This window comes from Scyliorhinus torazame, chromosome 10, assembly GCF_047496885.1.
Source record: "Scyliorhinus torazame isolate Kashiwa2021f chromosome 10, sScyTor2.1, whole genome shotgun sequence".
Lineage (NCBI taxonomy): Eukaryota > Metazoa > Chordata > Chondrichthyes > Carcharhiniformes > Scyliorhinidae > Scyliorhinus > Scyliorhinus torazame.
Window position 1 is genome coordinate 129,713,442 of NC_092716.1, and position 25,918 is coordinate 129,739,359.

General features: G+C 46.2%; 1 protein-coding gene across 1 annotated transcript in view; it reads right to left on the bottom strand.

The window, feature by feature from the left end:
- The window catches only part of LOC140430251 (protein kinase C and casein kinase II substrate protein 3-like), a 244,603-nt gene that overhangs the window by 4,789 nt on the left and 213,896 nt on the right, over nt 1-25,918 (bottom strand). The window contains exon 9 of the mRNA XM_072517678.1: nt 12,512-12,672. Within this exon, the coding sequence (XP_072373779.1) occupies nt 12,512-12,672 (161 nt within the window). The remainder of the gene's footprint in view (nt 1-12,511; nt 12,673-25,918) is intronic.

Consider the following 25,918-nt stretch of genomic DNA (forward strand, 5'->3'; position numbering starts at 1 on the left):
TCTAAATTTATAAAAAGAAGTGAGACACAGACTTTCAGACAGCGAGATACACAACTTCAGACAGTGAAATCCACACACAGACAAAGACGTTCTTACAACGAGACACACACTGATGAATGCAATACATTGGCGTATATTATGTTTTATATCATTGGGAGCAATGTTGTAAAAAACATGGGTTTAAAATACATACTGGCCGTGAGTTTATGAAAGCTGTAATTAAGGAGTCATAAAAGGTGAGGTCATGATCGATTCTAACCATTTACTTGTTTACAGAGAGATGGCTAATGGGATATTGTTTTGATTGCTGGAGATTCTTTGGAGAGTCAAATATTTGAGGGATTGTATTCAGTCCTAGCTAAGCAGGTGACATTTTAGTGGGACACAGCTAATGTAATTAAAGGGAGAAGCCAAGTCTGAATGTCGTTTGCAGTTTTGCCAAATGCTGATAGGTTGTGCAGGTGAGTCTGACAAGATGGAAGGATTTTCAGGTTGTTCCTGAAAAGGGTCTCTCTCTCCAAAAGTCCACATGGATAAGTAAATCTTTTTTGTTAACTTTATTTATAAGTGGCATTTGAACTGTATTGGGTTTGGTATTAGTGGCAGTTGTGGAAAGTAAGTTGAAGTTTTCCCTTTTATTTTACCTGATAATTGTAAAGCAATTTTTAAAAATGTTACTGTGGTTAATTCTATGTTGAAATTAAAGTTTGTTTTATCACAGAAGATACCAATTGGTCAGAGTCATCACTCCTAGAATGAAGTATCCTTCCCTCACGATTTTATAAATTGAAAAATTGTTTGGGGTTCTTGTGTGGTATCTTGACAAAAGTTGGAGTTTGGTCTGGTTTCCTAACAAAAATTGGCAGCTCGTTAGAATCATAGTGCAAAAGGGGGCCATTCGGCCCCCTAACCAGGCCTACTCCCCTGCCCTATCCCCGTAACACCACCTAACCTGCACATCTTTGGACTGTGGAATGTAAACTGAGCACCCGGAGGAAACCCACCCAGAGACGGGGAGAAAGTGCAAACTCCGCACAGTCAGTCAGCCAAGGCAGGGATTGAACCCGGGTCCATGGGGCGGTCAGACAGCAGTGCCAACCACTATACCACCATTACCGGGATTAAAAAGTATAATTCCTCGTTTGGTTTCAGATTATTGAATTTAAAGACAGCGATTGTGAGAGCTGGTTCTTTCTTTTAGGTGTTGATACTTCCAAAAGATCGATGGTATAAGGTGCCCACATAAGGGAAATTCCAAGAAAGACTAGGACAAAGTAAACTGTCAATAGAAATTCATTGATAGATTTGGAGGCTCCTCGAGGCTCTTTGGTGGTGGAAGTGGCGGAGGCTGCTCCTGTGACTCAGGCCACTCCAATAACGTCCAAAATGTATTATCAACAGATTAGGCGGTGAGGCCACTGTGGAGTTCGGAGGAAGCAAAATGGGGAGAAGGCCATTCGGCCTTACAGCTCATCAGCTGAGGCGGTAGGTGGCTTCCCGGGAGATTATACAGATAAGGGACTCGAGTGGCAGTTTGGCTTCTGCCCAGTCTAAAGAAAATGTGGCTTCCGAAACATTCTTTAGGGATCTTGAGAGATTGGAGCCCCAGAGGAGAGTTTGGGCATGGCGGAGCTTTTAGATGGGTTGTCCTTCCCATTGGTGGAGAGAGAAAGGCGGGAGTAGTTGGAATTCCCATTGGGCCCTAAGGAAATTATGAAATGCATTGGATTAATGCGGACAGGTAAAGCTCCCGGCCCTGATGAATTCCCCATTGAGTGTTAGAAGAAATTTCTTGCTCAGTTGATCAGTTATTCTGGATATGTTCAATGATTCTTGTCCTGGTGTTCGTTGCCCATTACACATACACAGGCTTATATTTCTCTGACCCTGATGAAGGACAAGGACCCTATGGAATGTGGGTCGTTTTGACCAAGATCACTTGCGGATGCTGAATTACCTGTGAAGGTGTTGGCGCTGAGGTTAGAGTCCTGCCTCCCAGAGGAGGATCAGACTGGCTTCATTAAGAGTTGGCAATCGTTGGACAATATACGTCGGCTGTTAAATATTGTCCTTTCCCCCCTCTCCTGTGCCCGAACCAGAGGTGATTGTGTCCATGGACGCCAAAAAAGCATCTCATACGCTGAAGTGGGGGTATCTTGGAGATCCTTGGGAGGTTGGGTTTGGGGCAAAATTTCCTATCTTGGTTTTGGTTACTGGAGAAGGTGCCCACGGCTAGTGTCCGCACTAATGCCTCAAAGCTCAGGGTATTTTTTGTTGAACAGGGGTATGAGACAAGGATATCCACTGTTTTCACTTCTATTTGCTTTAGCAATTGAACTACTGGCCATAGTATTGAGGTCTTCCGATAGGCGGAAGGGGATAAGTTGGGGAGGGAAGGAACATAAGGTGTCCTTGTACACAGGTGATTTGTTTCTTTATAATACAGACCCTGTCTCCACTATTGATGAGATAATGAAGAGTCTTGGCTTCATCTCTGGGTAGAAGTCGAATCTGGATAAGAGCGAATACTTTCCCCTTTATCCCCCTGGGAGGCCCATCTGGGAATGTTACCTTTTCGCCTGGTCAGATCTAGTTTTCATTATCTGGGTGTCCGGGTGGCCCATGATCGTATCTTGCTTCATAAATTAAATGATCCTAGCCCAATGAATGGGGTTAAATCTGACTTGCAGAAATGGGATAACCTCCCCCTCTCCTTGGCAGGCAGGGTTCAGACTATAAAAATGAATGTCCTGCCGAGGTTTTTATTTCATTTTCAGTGTCTCCCTACTTTTCTCTCTCAATCCTTTTTTGTTAGAATTTTATTTTGGCAGGCAAGACCCCAATAATCGATCAGGCATTCCTCCAGAGAGGTAGACAATCGGATGGTTTTGCTTGACCCAATTTGTTATTTCATTATTGGGCTGCCAATATTGAGAAAGTATCGCGGTGGCTTAGTGATCAGAATCCATATTCTGGGCGGAGAGATGGCAGATGGAGTTTAATCCGGACAAATGTGAGGTAATGCATTTTGGAAGGTCTAATGCAGGTAGGGAATATACAGTGAGTGGTAGAACCCTCAAGAGTATTGACAGTCAGAGAGATCCAGGTGTACAGATCCACAGGTCACTGAAAGGGGCAACACAGGTGGAGAAGGTAGTCAAGAAGGCATACGGCATGCTTGCCTTCATTGGCCAGGGCATTGAGTATAAAAATTGGCAAGTCATGTTGTAGCTGTATAGAACCTTAGTTAGGCCACACTTGAAGTATAGTGTTCAATTCTGGTCGCCACACTACCAGAAGGATGTGGAGGCTTTAGAGAGGGTGCAGAAACGATTTACCATGACGTTGCCTGGTATGGAGGGCATTAGCTAGGAGGAGAGGTTGAATAATCTCGGTTTGTTCTCACTGGAACGACGGAGGTTGAGGGGCGACCTGAGAGGTATAGACAGAGTGGATAGTCAGAGATTTTTTTCCGAGGGTAGAGGGGTCAATCACTAGGGGGCATACGTTTAAGGTGCGAGGGGCAAGGTTTAGAGTAGATGTACGAGGCAGGTTTTTTTTACACAGAGGGTAGTAGGTGCCTGGAACGCGCTGCCGGAGGAGGTGGTGGGAGCAGGGACAATAGTGACGTTTATGGGGCATCTTGACAAATACGTGAATAGGATGGGAATAGAGGGATACGGACCCAGGAAGTGTAGAAGATTTTAAAGTTGACGGGCAGCATGGTCAGCATGGAGGGCTAAAGGGCCTGTTCCTGTGCTGTACTTTTCTTTGTTCTTGTTCATATGGGGCTGATTTTCCCCGGGGGGGGGGGCGGCCTGGATGGGGGCTATAAGGATGGCGGCAGGCAGAGATTGAGAGATTTGGGGACCTATTCTTTCAGGAGGGTTTCCAGACCTAGGAGGCATTAGAGGAGGAGTTTGAGTTGCCGGGCGGGAACGGGTTTCGGTACCTCCAGGTACGGGAATTTGTCCAGAGGCAAGTTCCTGGCTTTCCTCTCCTCCCCCTGGGTGGGTTACAAGATAAGGTAATGTCAAAAACAGAGGTTGGAGAGGGTAGGGGCTCAGAGATATACAAGGAACTGATGGAGTGGGAAGGGGCCCCTATCAGGGGGTGAAGAGGAAGTGGGCAGAGGAGCTGGGTGGAGAGATAGAATTAGAGCTGTGGGAGAAAGCCCTGAAGAGAGTCAATTCATCCTCGTCATGTGCCAGGCTTAGCTTGATCCAGTTCAAGGTGGTCCACAGGGCCCACATGACAGTAGCCCAGATGGGCAGGTTCTTTGAGGAGGTGGAGGACAGATGTGGGTGGTGTGGGGGTAGCCCGGCCAACCATGTATATATAAAAGAATGACTAGGGTAAGAGTAGGGACAGTCAAGGACAGTAGTGGGAAGTTGTGCTTGGAGTCCGAGGAGATAGGAGAGGTGCTAGATGAATATTTTTCGTCAGTATTCACACAGGAAAAAGACAATGTTGTTGAGGAGAAAACTGAGATTCAGGCTACTAGACTAGAAGGGCTTGAGGTTCATAAGGAGGAGGTGTTCTGGAAAGTGTGAAAATAGATAAGTCCCCTGGGCCGGATGGGATTTATCCTAGGATTCTCTGGGAAGCTAGGGAGGAGATTGCTGAGCCTTTGGCTTTGATCTTTAAGTCATCTTTGTCTACAGGAATAGTGTCAGAAGACTGGAGGATAGCAAATGTTGTCCCCTTGTTCAAGAAGGGGAGTAGAGACAACCACGGTAACTAGAGACCAGTGAGCCTTACTTCTGTTGTGGGCAAAATCTTGGAAAGGTTTATAAGAGATAGGGTGTATAATCATCTGGAAAGGAATAATTTGATTAGAGATAGTCAACACGGTTTTGTGAAGGGTAGGTCGTGCCTCACAAACCTTATAGAGTTCTTTGAGAAGGTGACCAAACAGGTGGATGAGGGTAAAGCAGTTGATGTGGTGTACATGGATTTCAGTAAAGCGTTTGATAAGGTTCCCCATGGTAGGCTACTGCAGAAAATACGGAAGCATGGGATTCAGGGAGATTTAGCAGTTTGGATCAGAAATTGGCTAGCTGGAAGAAGACAAAGGGTGGTGGTTGATGGGAAGTGTTCAGACTGGAGTCCAGTTACTAGTGGTGTGCCACAAGGATCTGTTTTGGGGCCACTGCTGTTTGTCATTTTTATAAATGACCTGGAGGAGGGCGTAGAAGGACGGGTGAGTAAATTTGCAGATGACACTAAAGTCGGTGGCGTTGTGGACAGTGCGGAAGGATGTTACAAGTTACAGAGGGACATAGATAAGCTGCAGCGCTGGGCTGAGAGGTGGCAAATGGAGTTTAATGCAGAAACGCGTGAGGTGATTCATTTTGGAAGGAATAACAGGAAGACAGAGTACTGGGCTAATGGTAAGATTCTTGGCAGTGTGGAGGAGCAGAGAGATCTCGGTGTCCATGTACATAGATCCCTGAAAGTTGCCACTCAGGTTGAGAGGGTTGTTAAGAAGGCGTACAGTGTGTTAGCTTTTATTGGTAGAGGGATTGAGTTTCGGAGCCACGAGGTCATGTTGCAGCTGTACAAAACTCTGGTGCGGCCGCATTTGGAGTATTGCGTGCAATTCTGGTCGCCACATTATAGGAAGGATGTGGAAGCATGCAGGAAAAGGGTGCAGAGGAGATTTACCAGAATGTTGCCTGGTATGGAGGGAAGATCTTATGAGGAAAGGCGGAGCGACTTGAGGCTGTTTTCGTTAGAGAGAAGAAGGTTAAGAGGTGATTTAATTGAGGCATACAAGATGATCAGAGGATTGGATAGGGTGGACAGCGAGAGCCTTTTTCCTCGGATGGTGATGTCTAGCACGAGGGGACATAGCTTTAAATTGAGGGGAAATAGATATAAGACAGATGTCAGAGGTAGGTTTTTTTACTCAGAGAGTAGTAAGGGCGTGGAATGCCCTGCCTGCAACAGTAGTGGACTCGCCAACACTAAGGGCTTTCAAATGGTCATTGGATAGACATATGGGGCTGGTTTGGCACACTCGGCTAAATCGCTGGCTTTGAAAGCAGACCAAGGCAGGCCAGCAGCACGTTTCAATTCCCGTACCAGCCTCCCCGAACAGACGCCGGAATGTGGCGACGAGGGGCTTTTCACAGTAACTTCATTTGAAGCCTACTTGTGACAATAAGCGATTTTCATTTCATTTCATTTTCATATGGACGATAAGGTTGGTGTAGATGGACTTTAGAGTGGTTTCACAGGTCGGCGCAACATTGAGGGCCGAAGGGCCTGTACTGCGCTGTTATGTTCTATGTTTTCGGCATGTCCGAAATTGAGGTGATTCTGGCAGGGATTTGCGGATGTTATGTCAAAAGTCCTGTAAGGAAAGGTAACTCAGAGTCCAGAATTGGCAATATTTGGTGTATCGGAAGGTCCGGGGGCCAAGAGGAGGGGGGGAGGGAGGCCGATGTTCTGGCCTTCTCCGCCCTGGTGGCCCAGAGACGGATTTTGCTGGGATGGAGGGACTTGGAGCCCCCGAAGTCAGGAGTGTGGGTCAGCGATATTAAAGGGGGGGAGGAATAGGAGGCATGGCAATGTTACAACGGGACAGAGAACATAGTTTACGGGCAGCTAGGGAATAGAGCGGGGGGGAGAAGGGGGTGTTATTCTGTACGTTGTTTTTTCTTTCTTTACGTCTGTCGGCCCGCACGGTTGCTTAAGAGATGTTAATGTGTCAAACTGTGAAATTACAAATGCGTCACAAAAACATTTTCTAAAAGAAAAGAATCTGTATGGGGTCAAACGGAAGCAAGTTCTTGTAGGTATTTAGGTTTAGGTGCGTTAATAACTCCTCGCTTCCATTCTCTGCTGCAAGATTTTCTTCAAATACGGTGGTGGTCTCCACAGAGGATCTGGAAACAATTCAGGCAATATTTTAAATTTAGCTCCATGTCGTTGCTAGCCTCTATCTGTGGTAATCATCTCTTTGTGCTGGAGAGTTTAGACACGACATTTGCGTTATGGGAGGGGAAGGGTCTGGAGAGGTTTGGAGACTTATTTGTGGAGGGAAGGTTTGCTAGTTTTGGGGGAGCTGTCGGTAAAATTTCAATTCCCTGGCACCAATTTGTTTAAATATTTCCAGATCCATGATTTTTTGAAGGAGAGTAATCCCCTGTTGAAGGGGATTTTATATTTGACCAGGTCTGGTGGGGGGAGTACTTTGGGTATTTGTGGACAGATCCTATCAGCGAAGTCTTCTCCGTTGGATGAAGTGAAGTTTTTTCCAGTTCAAGGTGATGCACAGGGTTCATCTGACCAAGGCGAGGATGACTGTTTTTTTTCAGGGATGGATGACAGCAGTGAGCGGTGTTCTCGGGGACCAGCAAACTCATATGTTCTGATCATGTCCCAAGTTGTTAAGCTTTTGGGTCTCCTTCTTTGACACAGTGTCAGAAATTCTTAACGTCAAACTACAGCCTTGTCCATTTTGGTGGCCACTTTCAGGGCATCGGACTTGCCAGTGCTACAGACGGGAGCGAAGGCGGATGCCCTTGTCCTTTCCTCATTGATATCCCGAAGGCGATCCTGCTTGGATGGAGGTCTCCTAATCTGCCCAGTGCCTCAGCCTGGTTAGGTGACCTGCAGGAATTTTTCCATTTGGAGAAGGTCAGCTACACCATTTTGGGGTCGGCAGAGGGGTTCTACCGGAGATGGCAGCCATTCATTTCCTTTTTCAAAGAGTTAAGGTTTTTTTTAGTTTATTGTTAGGTGGGTTAGGTTTGCATGTGTTCTTGACTGTCGATTGACTGTGTTATTTTTATACTGTAAACTGAAGCATCCGTTTTATATTGTACTGTTGTCCTATTTTGTTGAAATGAAAAAGTTTTCAATGATAATATTTTTTTAAAACTGAGGAATTATGCACATAGCAGGAAGGGAAAATGTGGTTGTGATGTTTTATCACAATTCTGAGATGAAGGAAAGATGGAACTTTCAAAGTTGGAAATGAAAGACTGAAATGGGCTATTCCAATGATTAAATTTTCATGCCTAAATATAATCAGATTATTTGTGGTGTTTAGTAATGAGTAGTAAGTTAAAGGGCTTTGGAAAATGAAGCCACCTTTAGCTCAGTTGGAGGACAGCTGGTTTGTGATGCAGAGTGAGGCCAGCAGCGCGTGTTCAATCCCGGTATCGGCTGAGGTTATTGATGAAGGCCCCGCCTTCTCATACTTGCCCCTCGCCTGAGGTGTGGTGATCCTCAGGTTAAATCACCACCAGTCAGGGGCAGCATGGTGGCACAGTGGTTAGCATTGCTGCCTCATGGCGCCGAGGTTCGATCCCGACCCTGGGTCACTGTCCGTGTGGAGTTTGCACATTCTCCCCGTGTTTGCGTGGGTTTCACCCCCACAACCCAAAGATGTGCAGCGCAGGCGGATTGGCCACGCTAAATTGCCCCTTAATTGGGAAAAATTAATTGGGTACTCTAAATTTATTTAAAAATCATCGCCAGTCAGCTCTCCCGCTCAAAGGGGAAAGCAGCCTATGGTGATCTGTGACGATGGCAACTTTACATATTGCTGTTACATTTTTGTTTAAGGGGGAGTTGTGCTGAATGTAAGAAATTGATATATATACATATATGTTGTGTATATACATATCTGTTGGAGTAATTTTTTTAAAAATCCTGGTTTAACACAGGCAGCAGTGTGTCTGCAAAAGGTGAAATTAAGATGTCATAAATGTGAGGTCATCATTCATTTCAACCATGTATTTGCTGACAAAGAGACACAAATGGAATTTTATGATGATTGCTGGAGATTCCATGGAGAGTAGATAATTTGAGACATTGCGTTTAGATTTAGTTAAGTCGGTCACGGGATCCAAGTGGGATAAAGATGATGTAATTAATCAGAGGAGCTAGGTGTGTTGATATAGGTTTGGCAGTCTGCTAGGAGCTTTCAATTTGAGTCGACGTTTTTGCCAAATGCTGTCAGGTTGAGCAGTAGTCTGACAAAGACAGAAGAATCTGCAGGCTGTTTCCTCTCTCCAAACAGTCTTTCCAAGAAATCTCTTTACAAGTGTACAACATTTGCGTTTGCTAACTTTATTTTTAAGTAGCTTTTTACCTGTAATGGGCTTTGCTTAATTGGAGATTGAGAAGATATAAGTTAGTAGTAAAAAGGGTTTCCTTGTATTGTTACGAACTGTTTAGCTGTTGATTGAAAAGCCATTTTCTGTGATGTCAATGTGTTTAATCCTGTGCTAAGATTAAAAGATACCAATTCGTCAGTGCAATCACTCCTGGAGGATTTTTAATTTTTAATCTTTCCTTTAATTTTGCTATTACAATTTTGACCCAGGGATGATTTATGGACATGTGTCTTGAAGGCAACTTGTATCTTTAACACAAGCAGAAGGAGTGTCCTGACTTTGAGAAAGCATGAGGCATGTTTAATTCATGATTCCAGAACGATTGAACTGACATCAGTGATGACTCAGATTGATGGACTAGGCTGGTGGCCAATGAACTGGCTTGCGATGCTGGGCTTTGCCAATGGCCCGTGGTGATTGGTTCTGTTTTCTCTGGAATGTCTCTCTCCCCAGTAGGTCTGGGTTATAGTTTTCCTTTCAGTTCAGAAGCGGTAGAAGCTTTTTTACTTTTTGCTCTCGGATATGATGAAATCTCTCTGAAAAATCCAGTGTAAGAATTCTTTTCGTTCCCCAGTAAGGCTGGAGGACGTTTTAATGAAACTGCAAAGAATTGACATTAAAAACCTGGACTGGGAGCTGGGTTTGATGCGAGGCCAAGAGTCTTATGGGAGAAGTAGTGTCAAAAGTGGACCTTTGAGTTGAAGGCCCAGTTTCAATAAAGGCTAAAGAGTCTTTCCAGAGGAAATCCTACTGCATGTGAGGACTGAATGAATGTTACTGCCAGAAGATCCTCACGAACAGGTTCTGATCACTCAGTGTGCTCGGGGGGCAGCCTGCTGCAAAGAATTCAACATCGAAAGCAGGGACTTGTATCTTTTTTTACCTTAATAAATATTATTTTTACCCTTTGCACCCCTCTGTGTTTCGTTGTCTTGTGTGTGTGGATAGAGGGTTGTGTGGATAGAGGGTGGGACAGTTAAAAGGGGGGTGGTAGGTTAGCTTGCCGTTATTCCATTGTAATTGCTGCATGTTATCTTTATTTCAGTTATAAATAAGCAGTAATTGTGTTTCAACTTACAATCCTGGTGACAGCAAAGGGCCACAGATTTCAGGAGTTTTATACAAATTATTAGTTAATTCACTTGTGTTGGGACTCTGGGGTATGTGGGGCTGGAATCGACTGTGTACAAGCCCAGGGGTGTCGTAACATAAATTGACAAAAAGTGTCTGTCCAGTATCCTAACAAACATTGGGATTTGGTCCAGGATCTTAACAAGGTCATTACTCAAAATCATACAGGACACAAGCACACGTGAGCACTGTTACAAAGATGCTGCTCGAAATGAGTCCATTTTCAAACAAGCAGTGGCAAACATGAATATAATTAAACTTATCCATTACACACCCAGACACGAGCAGTGAGAGGTGCATGCACAATTAGACAGGAGTACTGATATTCACAAAACCCTACTAGAAACAAGGGCTTTTAGACTGGGCGGGATACTAATAAAGAAACATACATAGAAAATAGAAGCAGGTTGAGTCCATTCAGCCCTTTGAGCCTGCTCTGCCATTCATTACGATCATGGCTGATCATCAAGTTCAATATCCTGACCCTGTCTTTCCCCCCCCCATATCCCTTTAGATCCAATTTCCTTCTTGAAATTACACAATGTTTTACAACAAAGAACAAAGAAATGTACAGCACAGGAACAGGCCCTTCGGCCCTCCAAGCCCGTGCCGACCATGCTGCCCGACTAAACTACAATCTTCTACACTTCCTGGGTCCGTATCCTTCTATTCCCATCCTATTCATATATTTGTCAAGATGCCCCTTAAATGTCCCTATCGTCCCTGCTTCCACTACCTCCTCCGGTGGCGAGTTCCAGGCACCCACTACCCTCTGCGTAAAAAACTTGCCTCGTACATCTACTCTAAACCTTGCCCCTCTCACCTTAAACCTATGCCCCCTAGTAATTGACCCCTCTACCCTGGGGAAAAGCCTCTGACTATCCACTCTGTCTATGCCCCTCATAATTTTGTAGACCTCTATCAGGTCTCCCCTCAACCTCCTTCGTTCCAGTGAGAACAAACCGAGTTTATTCAATCGCTCCTCATAGCTAATGCCCTCCATACCAGGCAACATTCTGGTAAATCTCTTCTGCACCCTCTCTAAAGCCTCCACCTCCTTCTGGTAGTGTGGCGACCAGAATTGAACACTATACTCCAAGTGTGGCCTAACTAAGGTTCTATACAGCTGCAACATGACTTGCCAATTCTTATACTCAATGCCCCGGCCAATGAAGGCAAGCATGCCGTATGCCTTCTTGACTACCTTCTCCACCTGTGTTGCCCCTTTCAATGACCTGTGGACCTGTACTCCTAGATCTCTTTGACTTTCAATACTCTTGAGGGTTCTACCATTCACTGTATATTCCCTACCTGCATTAGACCTTCCAAAATGTATTACCTCACATTTGTCCGGATTAAACTCCATCTGCCATCTCTCCGCCCAAGTTTCCAGACAATCTAAATCCTGCTGTATCCTCCAACAGTCCTCATCGCTCATCCGCAATTCCACCAACCTTTGTGTCGTCTGCAAACTTACTAATCAGACCAGTTACATTTTCCTCCAAATCATTTATATATACTACAAACAGCAAAGGTCCCAGCACTGATCCCTGTGGAACACCACTGGTCACAGCCCTCCAATTAGAAAAGCATCCCTCCATTGCTACTCTCTGCCTTCTATGGCCTAGCCAGTTCTGTATCCACCTTGCCAGCTCACCCCTGATCCCGTGTGACTTCACCTTTGTACTAGTCTACCATGAGGGACCTTGTCAAAGGCCTTACTGAAGTCCATATAGACAACAGAGGTTTTGGCCTCAACTACTTTCTGTGGTAGTGAATTCCACAGATTCACCACTTTCTGGATGAAGAGATTTCTCCTCACCTCAGTCCTAAAAGGTTTCCCGCTTATCCACAAACTATGACCTCGAGTTCTGGACTCCCACACATCGGGAATGTTCTTTCTGAATCTAACCTGTCCAATCCTGTCAGAATTTTCTAAATTTCCACGAGATTCCCTCTCACTCTTCTGAACTCCAATGTGTACAGGACAATAAGGTCAGACAAATCCCAGCGGAGCGAATGGGCCAGATGGCCAGTGTCTCTGCTTGGCTAATTAAGCCTGATCAATTGTATACCTGTTTGGCTGTTCCATTACTATACAAAGCCTTGCGAGGCTGTAGAATATACTTTGCTGAGGAGGATGCGTGTTGGTGAGAGGTGGATTCTGGGGTTTAACATGCAGAGCGCATACAGCCTGCACATGCAGCATTGCGGAACAAGACCGATCTATGTTAGTGTGTCAATACCTGCCGAGAAGCTTAGCTCATCAGCCTCCTGCCCCGCATAATCATACAGTGCTCGCACTCTGACCATCGCTACCTTCACATCATCCTCAGAGTTCAGTGTGAACACAAGTTTCCTGGGGCTGTCATCATCCGACCAATCAGACGAATAATCCTTAACTCCACTGTGGGACAAAACACAGATTAGTGCGAGGTATGCATAGATAGAGAGAAATAGACAGAGAAAGAGAGTAAGGAAGCAAGCGTTATACAGAGACACAAGGTACCGTATGGTACAGAAGGAGGCTATTCAGCCCATCACACCAGTGCTGGTTCCCACAGAGCTGTCCAATTAATCACAACCCCGTAGAATCCCTACAGTGCAGAAGGAGGCCATTCGGCCTAGAGTCTGCACTGACTCTCTGAAAGAACACCCCACCTCGGCTCACCTCCCCGCCCTATCCCTGTAATCCCACCTAACCTGCCAATTTTTGGACACTAAGGGGCAATTAAGCATGGCCAATCCACCTAATGTGCACATCTTTGGGCTGTGGGAGGAAACGCGAGCACCAGAGGAAAGTCATGCAGACATTGGGAGACTATCTAAACTCCACACAGTTAGTCATCCAAGGCTGGAATTGAACTGTGCCACCGTGGCGCTCCCTTCCCTCACAGCCCTGCGATTATTTTTCCTTTAAAACTCTGATCCAATTGTTTTTTGAAATTTATGATTACTGCACTTGGATTTCCAGAAGACATTTGATACGTGCCACATCAAAGATTACTGCAGAAAATAAAATACCATTGGGCAGGAAGCAACTTATTGGCAAGGATAGAAGATTGGCAGCCTAAAAGGAAAGAGTGTGCACAAATGCGTCATTTTCTGGCTGGCAGGATGTGACGAGTGGTGTGTCAGAGGGATCAGTGCTGGGGCCTCAGTTTTTTTACAACCTCTTTAAATGACTTGAATGAAGGGACTGAAGGCTTGGTTACTAAATTTTCTGATGACACAAAGATGGGTCGGGAACTAAATTGTGAAGAGGACATAAGGAGGCTACTAAAGGGACATAGATAGGTTAGTGAGCGGGCAAAGATCTGGCAGATGGAATATAATTTGGGAAAATGTGAAATCATCCATTACAGAGGAATCTGGGGGTCCTAGTGCATGAATCACAAAAGGCTGGTATACAGGTACAGCAATTAATTAGAAAGCAAATAAAACGTTACCATTTATTGGGATGAATTCTCTGTTAGCGGGATTCTCCGTTCCGCTGGCAGTGCACCCCCGTCCACGGTTTCCCAGCGGCGTGGGGTGGCTACAATGGGAACTCCCATTGGCCAGCAGCGGGAACGGAGAGTGCCGCTGTCAGCAAAACCTCGCTGCTGAGAAACATGTGGCTGCGGAAGCGAAAAATTCACCAGATTGTGAGGAGAATTGAATACAAAAGTTGGGAGGTTATGCTTCAGTTGTACAGGGCATTGGTGTGATCACATCTGGAGTATTGTGTACAGTATTGATCTCCTTATTTAAGGAAAGATGTAAATGTGTCAGAAGCAGTTCAGAGAAGATTTACTGGACAAATACCAGGTTCTCTTATGATGAAAGGTTGGAGAGATTAGGTTTTTATGAACTGGAATAAGAGGTGACTTGATGAAACATCTCCTTATTAGCTTCATCAAAATCTTTTCCAACAGCTCTTAGAAATCTCCTTATAATCTTCTCTGCTGTCCGGGGAACAACTCCAACTTGTAGTCTTCTCATCGAACTGACCCTCCATTCTAATCTCTCCTATCTTCTCCAAGGTCTAAAATGTGCTGAATTCACCACAATAGCCCAGCAGGTTTACAAAGGTTCAGGATAACTTCCTTACTTTAGTATTCCATGTCTTTATTAAAACAGCCAAAGATTCCATAGGCTTTTAAACAAAGATTTTCCCAAACATTCCTCTCACCTTCACCGCTTTCTGTACATCCCCAGGATTCTCTATTCTTGCACAAACTTTAATATTGGATCCATATTCCTCATCATTCCTATCAAAATGTATTATTTCATGCTTCACTGTTAAATTGTGGCTGCCACCAGTCTACCAGCGAAAACAGCGCGAGAGGAGAGAGAGCCGGGACAGCGAAAACAGCGCGGGAGGAGAGACCCGGGAGATTTAAAAAGCGCGGGAGGAGACAGCCGGGACAGCGAAAACAGCGCGAGAGGAGAGAGAGCCGGGACAGTGAAAACAGCGCGGGAGGAGAGGGACGGGAGATTTTAAAAGCGCGGGAGGAGAGAGCCGGGACAGTGCTGGGAGAGGTGAGTGCACAAAAGGTGTGGCAGGAGTGCCTTTAGACACGGAGTGCTATTTGGAACAGAGTGCATCTGAGTTTAGGTGAGTGACTGAGTGCTGATTGGAACGGAGTGCATCTGAGTTTAGGTGAGTGACTGAGTTCGGGTGAGTGGCTGTGTTTTTGTTGGTGTTCGGGTTTATCCTTGAGGTTATATAAAATTTGTTTTAAAAAATATTTAAATTAATTAACTAATTGAATATGGCTGGACAGGTGGTGTGCTGTTGCTGTATGATGATGGAACTGGTGGGTCCCATTGAGACCGTCAGTGACCACATCTGCAGCAAGTGTTGGTTGCTCGAGGAACTTCGGCTCAGAATTGATGAGCTGGAGACCGAGCTGCACACACTGCGGCACATCAGGGAGGGTGAAAATTACCTGGACACTTTGTTTCAGGAGGCAGTCACACCCGGTAGAATAAGTACTGTTAATTCGGACAGTGGTCAGGGACAGAGTGGTGTGACTGCAAGGGAGGCAGGTAGGGGGATCCTGAGTTTAGGAGTTGAGGAGCCTCAGCCCTTGACCTTGTCCAACAGGAATGAGGTACTTGCTCCCTGTGTGGATGAGGAAGAGGGCTGTAGGGAGGATGCGTTGACTGACCACTGCACCATGGTACAGGAAGCCATTCAAGAGGGGGGAGCAAAAAGACAAGTGATAGTTGTAGGGGATTCTATAATTAGGGGGATTGATGGCATCCTTTGTAAGCCAGATCGAGAGTCCCGCATGGTATGTTGCCTGCCCGGTGCCAGGGTGAGGGACATCTCTGATCGGCTTGAAAGGATTTTGGAGAGGGAGGGGGAGGATGCAGTTGTTGTGGTCCACGTTGGGACTAACAACATGGGTAAGACTAGGAAAGAGGACCTGTTTGGGGATTATCAAACACTAGGGACTAAATTAAAGAGCAGGTCCTCCAGGGTTATAATCTCTGGATTACTACCCGAGCCACGTGCCAATTGGCATAGGGTTGAGAAAATTAGGGAAGTTAACACGTAGCTAAAGGAGTGGTGCGGGAAAGAGGGATTCCATTTCATGGGGCATTGGCATCAGTACTGGGGCAGGAAGGACCTGTACCGTTGGGACGGTCTTTACCTGAACCATTCTGGGACCAGTGTTCTAGCGAATAGGATAAATAGGTTGGTCACAAGGACTTTAAACTAGCAAGTTGGGGGGAAGGGACGTGTAAAGCTATGGACAGTATAATGGTTAATGGAGATCAAGGCAGCAGGTTACGTGACAGGTTATGTAGAGATATGGGTTCAAAGACGAGGAAAATTAGGAGAAAGGGTAAGAGGAAAAATAATTTGCGAAAAGTTACTGATCAAGGCGTTAGGATTCATAACAAAGACATAAAAAACAGCACAAGTGTACTTTACCTGAATGCTCATAGTATACGAAATAAGGTAAATGAGTTGATGGCGCAAATCATCGTGAATGACTATGATTTAGTGGCCATTACTGAAACATGGTTAAAAGATGGTCACTACTGGGAGTTAAATATCCAAGGGTATCAGACTATACGAAAGGATAGAATGGACGGTAAGGGCGGTGGTGTAGCTTTGTTGTTTAAGGATGGCATCCGGGCAATAGTAAGGGATGCTATTGGTGCTATGGAGGACAAGGTTGAATCAATTTGGGTGGAAATCCAGAATAGTAAGGCGAAAAGGTCACTGATAGGAATAGTCTATAGGCCACCAAATAGTAACAGGATGGTAGGGCAGGCAATCAGCAAAGAAATAACGGATGCATGTCGAAATGGTACAGCGGTTATCATGGGAGATTTTAATCTGCATATCGATTGGTTTAACCAGGTTGGTATAGGCAGCCTTGAGGAGGAATTTATAGAATGTGCCCGGGATAATTTCCTGGAACAGTGTGTAATGGAACCTACAAGGGAACAAGCGGTCCTAGATCTGGTCCTGTGTAATGAGGCAGGATTGATTAATGATCTCATAGTTCGGGATCCTCTTGGAAGGAGCGACCACAATATGGTGGAATTTAAAATACAGTTGGAGGATGACAAGGTAAAATCAAACACTAGTGTTTTGTGCTCAAACAAAGGCGATTACAATGAGATGAGAGAAGAACTAGCTAAGGTAGACTGGGAGCAAAGACGTTATGGTGAAGCAGTTGAGGAACAGTGGAGAACCTTCCGAGCGATCTTTCACAGAGTTCAGAAAAGGTTCATACCGACAAAAAAGAAAGACGGTAGAAAGGGGAAAAATCGACCGTGGATATCTAAGGAGGTGAGGGAGAGTATCAAATTGAAGGAAAAAACATACAAAGTGGCAAAAATTAGTGGGAGACTAGAGGACTGGGAAGTCTTTAGGGGACAACAGAAAGCTACTAAAAAAGCTATAAAGAAGAGTAAGGTAGACTATGAAAGTAAACCGGCTCAGAACATAAAAGCAGATAGTAAAAGCTTCTACAAATATATAAGACAAAAAAGAGTGGCTAAGGTAAATATTGTTCCTTTGGAAGATGAGAAGGGAGATTTAATAATAGAAGACGGGGAAACGGCTGAGGAGCTGAACAGGTTTTTTGGGTTAGTCTTCACAGTGTAGGACACAAATAACATGCCAGTGACTGATGGAAATAAAGATATGATAGGTGAGGACCTTGAGATGATTGTAATCGCTAAGGAGGCAGTATTGGGCAAGCTAATGGGGCTAAAGGTAGACAAGTCTCCTGGCCCTGATGGGATGCATCCCAGAGTGTTAAAAGAGATGGCTAGGGAAATTGTAAACGCACTAGTGATAATTTATCAAAATTCACTAGACTCTGGGGTGGTCCCAGAGGATTGGAAAGTAGCAAACGTGCCACCACTGTTTAAAAAAGGAGGTCGGCAGAAAGCGGGTAATTATAGGCCGGTAAGCTTAACTTTGGTTGTAGGGAAAATGCTGGAATCTATCATTAAGGAGGAAATAGCGGGGCACCTGGAGGGAAATTGTCCCATTGGGCAGACGCAGCATGGGTTCACAAAGGGTAGGTCGTGTCTGACTAATTTGGTAGAATTTTTTGAGGACGTTACCAGTGCAGTAGATAACGGGGAGCTAATGGATGTGGGTATATCTGGATTTCCAGAAAGCTTTTGACAAGGTGCCACACAAAAGGTTGCTGCATAAACTAAAGATGCATGGCATTGAGGGTAAAGTGGTAGCATGGGTAGAGGATTGGTTAACTAACAGAAAGCAGAGAGTGGAGATAAATGGGTGTTTCTCTGGTTGGCAACCTGTAACTAGTGGGGTCCCTCAAGGATCAGTGTTGGGCCCGCAGTTGTTCACAATTTACAGAGACGATTTGGAGTTGGGGACAAAGTGCAATGTGTCGAAGTTTGCAGACGACACTAAGATGAGTGGTAAAGCAAAAAGTGCAGAGGATACCGGAAGTCTGCAGAAGGATTTGGATAGGTTAGGTGAATGGGCTAGGGTCTGGCAGATGGAATTCAATATTGCCAAGTGTGAGGCTATCCATTTTGGGGGGAATAACAGCAGAATGTATTATTATTTAAACGGTAAGATGTTAAAACATGCTGCTGTGCAGAGGGACCTGGGTGTGCTGGTGCACGAGTCGCAAAAAGTTGGTGTGCAGGTGCAACAGGTGATTAAGAAGGCGAATCGAGTTTTGTCTTTCGTTGCTAGAGGGATGGAGTTCAAGACTAGGGAGGTTATGCTGCAATTGTATCGGGTGTTGGTGAAGCCGCATCTGGAGTAGTGTGTTCAGTTTTGGTCTCCTTACCTGAGAAAGGACATATTGGCACTGGAGGGAGTGCAGAAGAGATTCACTAGGTTGATCCCAGAGTTGAGGGGATTAGATTATGACGAGAGGTTGAGTAGACTGTACTCATTGGAGTTTAGAAGGATGCAGGGGGATCTTATTGAAACAAATAAAATTATGAAGGGAATAGATAGAATAGATGCGGGCAGGTTGTTTCCACTGGTCAGGGAAAGCAGAACTAGGGGGCATAGCCTCAAAATAAGGGGATGTAGATTTAGGATGGAGTGTAGGAGGAACTTCTTCACCCAAAGGATTGAGAATCTCTGGAATTCCTTGCCCAGTGAAGCAGTTGAGGCTCCTTCTTTAAACGTTTTTAAGAAAAAGATAGATACCTTTCTAAAGAACAAAGGGATTCGGGGATACGGTGTACGGGCCGGAGAGTGGAGCTGAGTCCACAAAGATCAGCCATGATCTCATTAAATGGCGGAGCAGGCTCGAGGGGCCAGATGGCCTACTCCTGTTCCTAGTTCTTATGTTATGTTCTTATGTACTCATTACACCATCTTTTAAGGTCCTCCTGAATTCTGTTCCGAACCAAATTCATTCTCTACATTCCTTTATTGATAGATCATATGCAGTCTATTCAGCCCATCGCCTCTGTTGGGACACACAAAATTCATTTAGTGCCACACATCCAACCTGCACATTCCTCCTTTTCAGGTAAAAATCCAATTTCGTGGGAGCTGCGAGTCGGAGCGGAGATTTAAAAAGAGCGGGAGCTGCGAGTCAGAGCGGAGATTTAAAAATATCGCAGCCTACTTTCGGGTGCCGTTCGGAGGAGGAGCAGTCTCGGTCAGGGAGAGAACCTGAGAACATCTGAGACCCTCAGAAGGTAAGAAGTGATGTAAGTAAGTGGTTTTTACTCATTTTTACTTTTATTACCTTTTCAAATTTTGTGTGTGTGTGTGTGTGGTGGGGAGGGGGTGGGGGGGTGGAGAAACTGAAGTGACATCACAGAAAAGCTGTGACCTGAGTGGCTGGTTGGGAATCTATACTAAATTAAAAAAATTAAGCATTGGTAACTAATTAAACATAATTACTTAATTATAATTTAGAGGGTTATCTAAGCCAGAGATCGGAGAGTACTATATTTAGCTTTCACATTTATAGTAGAAACCTAGTGCTGGGAAACAGATAGTTAACAGTAATTTAAATTAAAAAAAAAAAAAAAAACCTTTAATTTTAATTTACTAATTAATTGAAGTAATGTCAGTTAGAGGGGTGCAGTGCTCTGACTGTGAGATGAGGCAGGTCCGGGAGGCTTCCAGCGTCCCGGATGGCTTAATCTGCAGAAAGTGCACCCAACTGGAGCTCCTCACAGACCGCATGGTTCGGTTGGAGCAGCAATTGGATGCACTTAGGAGCATGCAGGTGGCGGAAAGCGTCATAGATCGCAGTTGTATAAATGTGGTCACACCCAAGGTGCAGGGAGAGAAATGGGTGACCACCAGAAAGGGCAGGCAGTCAGTGCAGGAATCCCCCTGTGGTTGTCCCCCCCTCGAACAGGTATACACCTTTGGATACTGTCGGGGGGATAGTCTATCAGGGGAAAACAGCAGCAGCCAGAGCAGTGGCACCACAGCTGGCTCTGATGTTCAGAAGGGAGGGTCAAAGCACAGAAGAGCAATAGTAATAGGAGACTCTATAGTCAGGGGCACAGATATGCGCTTCTGTGGACGTGAAAGAGACTCCAGGATGGTATGTTGCCTCCCTGGTGCAACATACCATTCTGGTCCCTCTCCGAACGGGTAGAGGGCATCCTGAAGGGGGAGGGTAAACAGGCAGAGGTCGTTGTACATATTGGTACTAACGACATGGGCAGGAAGGGGCATGAGGTCCTGCAGCAGGAGTTCAGGGAGCTAGGCAGAAAGTTAAAAGACAGGACCTCTAGGGTTGTAATCTCGGGATTACTCCCTATGCCACGTGCCAGTGAGGCTAGAAATAGGAAGACAGAGCAGCGAAACACGTGGCTAAACAGCTGGTGTAGGAGGGAGGGTTTCCGTTATCTGGACTACTGGGAGCTCTTCCGGGGCAGGTGTGACCTATATAAGAAGGACGGGTTGCATCTAAACTGGAGAGGCATAAATATCCTGGCCGCGAGGTTTGCTAGTGTCACACGGGAGGGTTTAAACTAGTATGGCAGGGGGGTGGGCACGGGAGCAATAGGTCAGAAGGTGAGAGCATTGAGGGAGAACTAGGGAATAGGGACAGTGTGGCTCTGAGGCAGAGCAGACAGGGAGAAGTTGCTGAACACAGCGGGTCTGGTGGCCTGAAGTGCATATGTTTTAATGCAAGAAGTATTACAGGTAAGGCAGATGAACTTAGAGCTTGGATTAGTACTTGGAACTATGATGTTGCTGCCATTACAGAGACCTGGTTGAGGGAAGGGCAGGATTGGCAGCTAAATATTCCAGGGTTTAGATGTTTCAGGCGGGATAGAGGGGAATGTAAAAGGGGTGACGGAGTTGCGCTACTGGTTAGGGAGGATATCACAGCTGTACTACGGGAGGACACCTCAGAGGGCTGTGAGGCTATATGGGTAGAGATCAGGAATAAGAAGGGTGCAGTCACAATGTTGGGGGTTTACTACAGGCCTCCCAACAGCCAGCGGGAGATAGAGGAGCAGATAGGTAGACAGATTTTGGAAAAGAGTAAAAACAACAGGGTTGTGGTGATGGGAGACTTCAACTTCCCCAATATTGACTGGGACTCACTTAGTGCCAGGGGCTTAGACGGGGCAGAGTTTGTAAGGAGAATCCAGGAGGGCTTCTTAAAACAATATGTAGACAGCCCAACTAGGGAAGGGGCGGTACTGGACCTGGTATTGGGGAATGAGCCCGGCCAGATGTTTCAGTAGGGGAGCATTTCGGGAACAGTGACCACAATTCAGTAAGTTTTAAAGTGCTGGTGGACAAGGATAAGAGTGGTCCTAGGATGAATGTGCTAAATTGGGGGAAGGCTAATTATAACAATATTAGGCGGGAACTGAAGAACCTAGATTGGGGACGGATGTTTGAGGGCAAATCAACATCTGACATGTGGGAGGCTTTCAAGTGTCAGTTGAAAGGAATTCAGGACCGGCATGTTCCTATGAGGAAGAAGGATAAATATGGCAATTTTCAGGAACCTTGGATAACGAGAGATATTGTACGCCTCGTCAAAAAGAAAAAGGAGGCATTTGTCAGGGCTAAAAGACTGGGAACAGACGAAGCCTGTGTGGAATATAAGGAAAGTAGGAAGGAACTTAAGCAAGGAGTCAGGAGGGCTAGAAGGGGTCACGAAAAGTCATTGGCAAATAGGGTTAAGGAAAATCCCAAGGCTTTTTACATGTACATAAAAAGCAAGAGGGTAGCCAGGGAAAGGGTTGGCCCACTGAAGTTTAGGCAAGGGAATCTATGTGTGGAGCCAGAGGAAATGGGTAGGTACTAAATGAATACTTTGCATCAGTATTCACCAAACAGAAGGAATTGGTAGATGTTGAGTCTGGAGAAGGGTGTGTAGATAGCCTGGGTCACATTGAGATCCAAAAAGACGAGGTGTTGGGACCCTGTCTCCACCACACTCTCAGCATTGACCCTGTCTCCACCACACTCTCAGCATTGACCCTGTCTCCACCACACTCTCAGTATTGACCCCGTCTCCACCACACTCTCAGTATTGACCCTGTCTCCTCCACACACTCAGCACTGACCCTGTCTCCACCACACTCTCAGTATTGACCCTGTCTCCACCACACTCTCAGCATTGACCCTGTCTCCACCACACTCTCAGCATTGACCCTGTCGCCACCACACTCTCAGCATTGACCCTGTCGCCACCACACTCTCAGCATTGACCCTGTCGCCACCACACTCTCAGCACTGACCCCCTTCTCCATTCAGACAATTTCAATCCCATGTTACTGCTGTCCTGTTTATCCCATGAGCCCTAACTTTTGCTGCTAAGTCTGTTGTGTGGGACTTGATGAAATTCTGTCCTGTATACCAACCCAAGCCGGTAGTAAATCTCTCATTGAGCTGGTCTCCTCTACCAGTCTCTGGGGAACACTGCTCTATTCTCTCTAGCTAAAGAAATAACCTGTCATCTCTTCTCGCTGCTCTCTGTCCCAATACTCATTTCTATTTAAAATGACACTGCCACTGTCACTTTAATCCCCTGGATTCTGACTTCACTCATAAATCTATTCTGTGGGATTCTGTCAGTTGCCTTTTGGAAATCCATATACACATCACCTTTGACCACCATGGACCATCCATCTTAATTCATCAAAATATTCAATTAAATTAGTCAAATGGGGAAATAGGATTCGAATACTTGTGGTTGTTTGTGACCGGCGCAGACACGATGGGCCAAGGGCCTTTTCTGTGCTGTCGACCTCTCTGACTTTCAATAAGATTTGCTTTTAACAAATCTATGCTGACTTTCATTTATCAGCTCATACTTTTCCAAATGCCAATTGATTTTATCCAAGATTAATGTCGTGAAAAGGTTCCCCACCATCGACAAGCCAGCAGTTACACAGTTTAGCCCTTGACCCCATTCTAAAACAGGCAAGACAGATATAAAGTTACTAATTTCCTCCCTCACCCACACCCTCTGCCTCCACAGGAACATACCCGAATCAGCCCTACCCTTCCTCTGAAATCCCTTTTCTGTGTTTTTAACATTCCTTGGCTTCCCTATTATAATGGCCATTAGTCCAGTGCTCTGAACTTGCGTCTCCAGATCCAAATGCAACTCAAGTGAGTCCCAAACTTGACTGATTGAGCCCCTTTTGATGCGGCTTGCTTTGTTTTTGTACACTTTCACTAACATTGTACTTGTGAGAAAGCATCATTCAATTAACAGCTTTTTTGTCAAAACCTGTAACGCCTTGTAGAAATATGTCTGTCCTGTTTCTCATTCTTTGAGTGACAGTATTGGAGCTCTTTAAATACTGCATTTTGGGAGTAAATGAATTGAAAAGCATCTTGTTAATGCAGAGCCGCGCATTAATCTATTCTCATCGATTGTATGAAGTGGGGTGGGCGGCGGGGGATGGAGTGAGTGAGTGGTTACTAACATTTGTTGCTGTCCCTTGGGTAGGGTTCTGTACGAGCCTGTCTGCGTTTCCCTTAATAAACCAGCAGATTCAAAGAACAGTTTAGGGAGGCATTTTGCACTGTCATAGGGGTGACAGATCTTTCTCCCTCCCTCTCGCCACTGCCCACTGACTATCTACCGAGTGTGGTGGAGACAGGGTCAATACTGAGAGTGTGGTGGAGACAGGGTCAATACTGAGAGTGTGGTGGAGACAGGGTCAGTGCTGAGAGTGTGGTGGAGACAGGGTCAATACTGAGAGTGTGGTGGAGACAGGGTCAATACTAAGAGTGTGGTGGGGACAGGGTCAATGCTGAGAGTGTGGTGGAGACGGGGTCAGTACCGAGTGTGGTGGAGACGGGGTCAATGCTGAGAGTGTGGTGGAGACAGGGTCAGTGCCGAGTGTGGTGGAGACAGGGTCAATGCTGAGAGTGTGGTGGAGACAGGGTCAATACTGAGAGTGTGGTGGGGACAGGGTCAATGCTGAGAGTGTGGTGGAGACAGGGTCAATGCGGAGAGTGTGGTGGAGACAGGGTCAATGCTGAGAGTGTGGTGGAGACAGGGTCAATGCTGAGAGTGTGGTGGAGACAGGGTCAATACTGAGAGTGTGGTGGGGACAGGGTCAATGCTGAGAGTGTGGTGGAGACAGGGTCAATGCTGAGAGTGTGGTGGAGACAGGGTCAATGCTGAGAGTGTGGTGGAGACAGGGTCAATGCTGAGAGTGTGGTGGAGACAGGGTCAATGCTGAGAGTGTGGTGGAGACAGGGTCAATACTGAGAGTGTGGTGGAGACAGGGTCAATGCTGAGAGTGTGGTGGAGACAGGGTCAATACTGAGAGTGTGGTGGGGACAGGGTCAATACTGAGAGTGTGGTGGAGACAGGGTCAATACTGAGAGTGTGGTGGGAACAGGGTCAATGCTGAGAGTGTGGTGGAGACAGGGTCAATGCTGAGAGTGTGGTGGAGACAGGGTCAATGCTGAGAGTGTGGTGGGGACAGGGTCAATGCTGAGAGTGTGGTGGAGACGGGGTCAATACTGAGAGTGCGGTGGAGACGGGGTCAATACCGAGTGTGGTGGAGACAGGGTCAATGCTGAGAGTGTGGTGGGGACAGGGTCAATACTGAGAGTGTGGTGGAGACAGGGTCAATGTTGAGAGTGTGCCGGAGACGGGGTCAATGCTGAGTGTGTGGTGGAGACAGGGTCAATGCGGAGAGTGTGGTGGAGACAGGGTCAATGCTGAGAGTGTGGTGGAGACAGGGTCAATACTGAGAGTGTGGTGGGGACAGGGTCAATACTGAGAGTGTGGTGGAGACAGGGTCAATGCTGAGAGAATGGTGGAGCCAGGGTCAATACTGAGAGTGTGGTGGAGACAGGGTCAATACTGAGAGTGTGGTGGAGACAGGGTCAATGCTGAGAGTGTGGTGGAGACAGGGTCAATACTGAGAGTGTGGTGGGGACAGGGTCAATACTGAGAGTGTGGTGGAGACAGGGTCAATGCTGAGAGTGTGGTGGGGACAGGGTCAATGCTGAGAGTGTGGTGGAGACGGGGTCAATACTGAGAGTGTGGTGGAGACAGAGTCAATGCTGAGAGTGTGGTGGAGACGGGGTCAATGCTGAGAGTGTGGTGGAGACAGGGTCAATACTGAGAGTATGGTGGAGACAGGGTCTATACTGAGAGTGTAGTGGGGACAGGGTCAATGCTGAGAGTGTGGTGGAGACGGGGTCAGTACCGAGTGTGGTGGAGACGGGGTCAATGCTGAGAGTGTGGTGGAGACGGGGTCAGTACCGAGTGTGGTGGAGACAGGGTCAATGCTGAGAGTGTGGTGGAGACAGGGTCAATACTGAGAGTGTGGTGGGGACAGGGTCAATACTGAGAGTGTGGTGGGGACAGGGTCAATACTGAGAGTGTGGTGGAGACAGGGTCAATACTGAGAGTGTGGTGGAGACAGGGTCAATACTGAGAGTGTGATGGAGACAGGGTCAATACTGAGAGTGTGGTGGAGACAGGGTCAATGCTGAGAGTGTGGTGGAGACGGGGTCAATACCGAGTGTGGTGGAGACGGGGTCAATACGGAGAGTGTGGTGGAGACGGGGTCAATGCTGAGAGTGTGGTGGAGACAGGGTCAATACTGAGAGTGTGGTGGGGACAGGGTCAATGCTGAGAGTGTGGTGGAGACGGGGTCAGTACCGAGTGTGGTGGAGACAGGGTCAATGCTGAGAGTGTGGTGGAGACAGGGTCAAGACT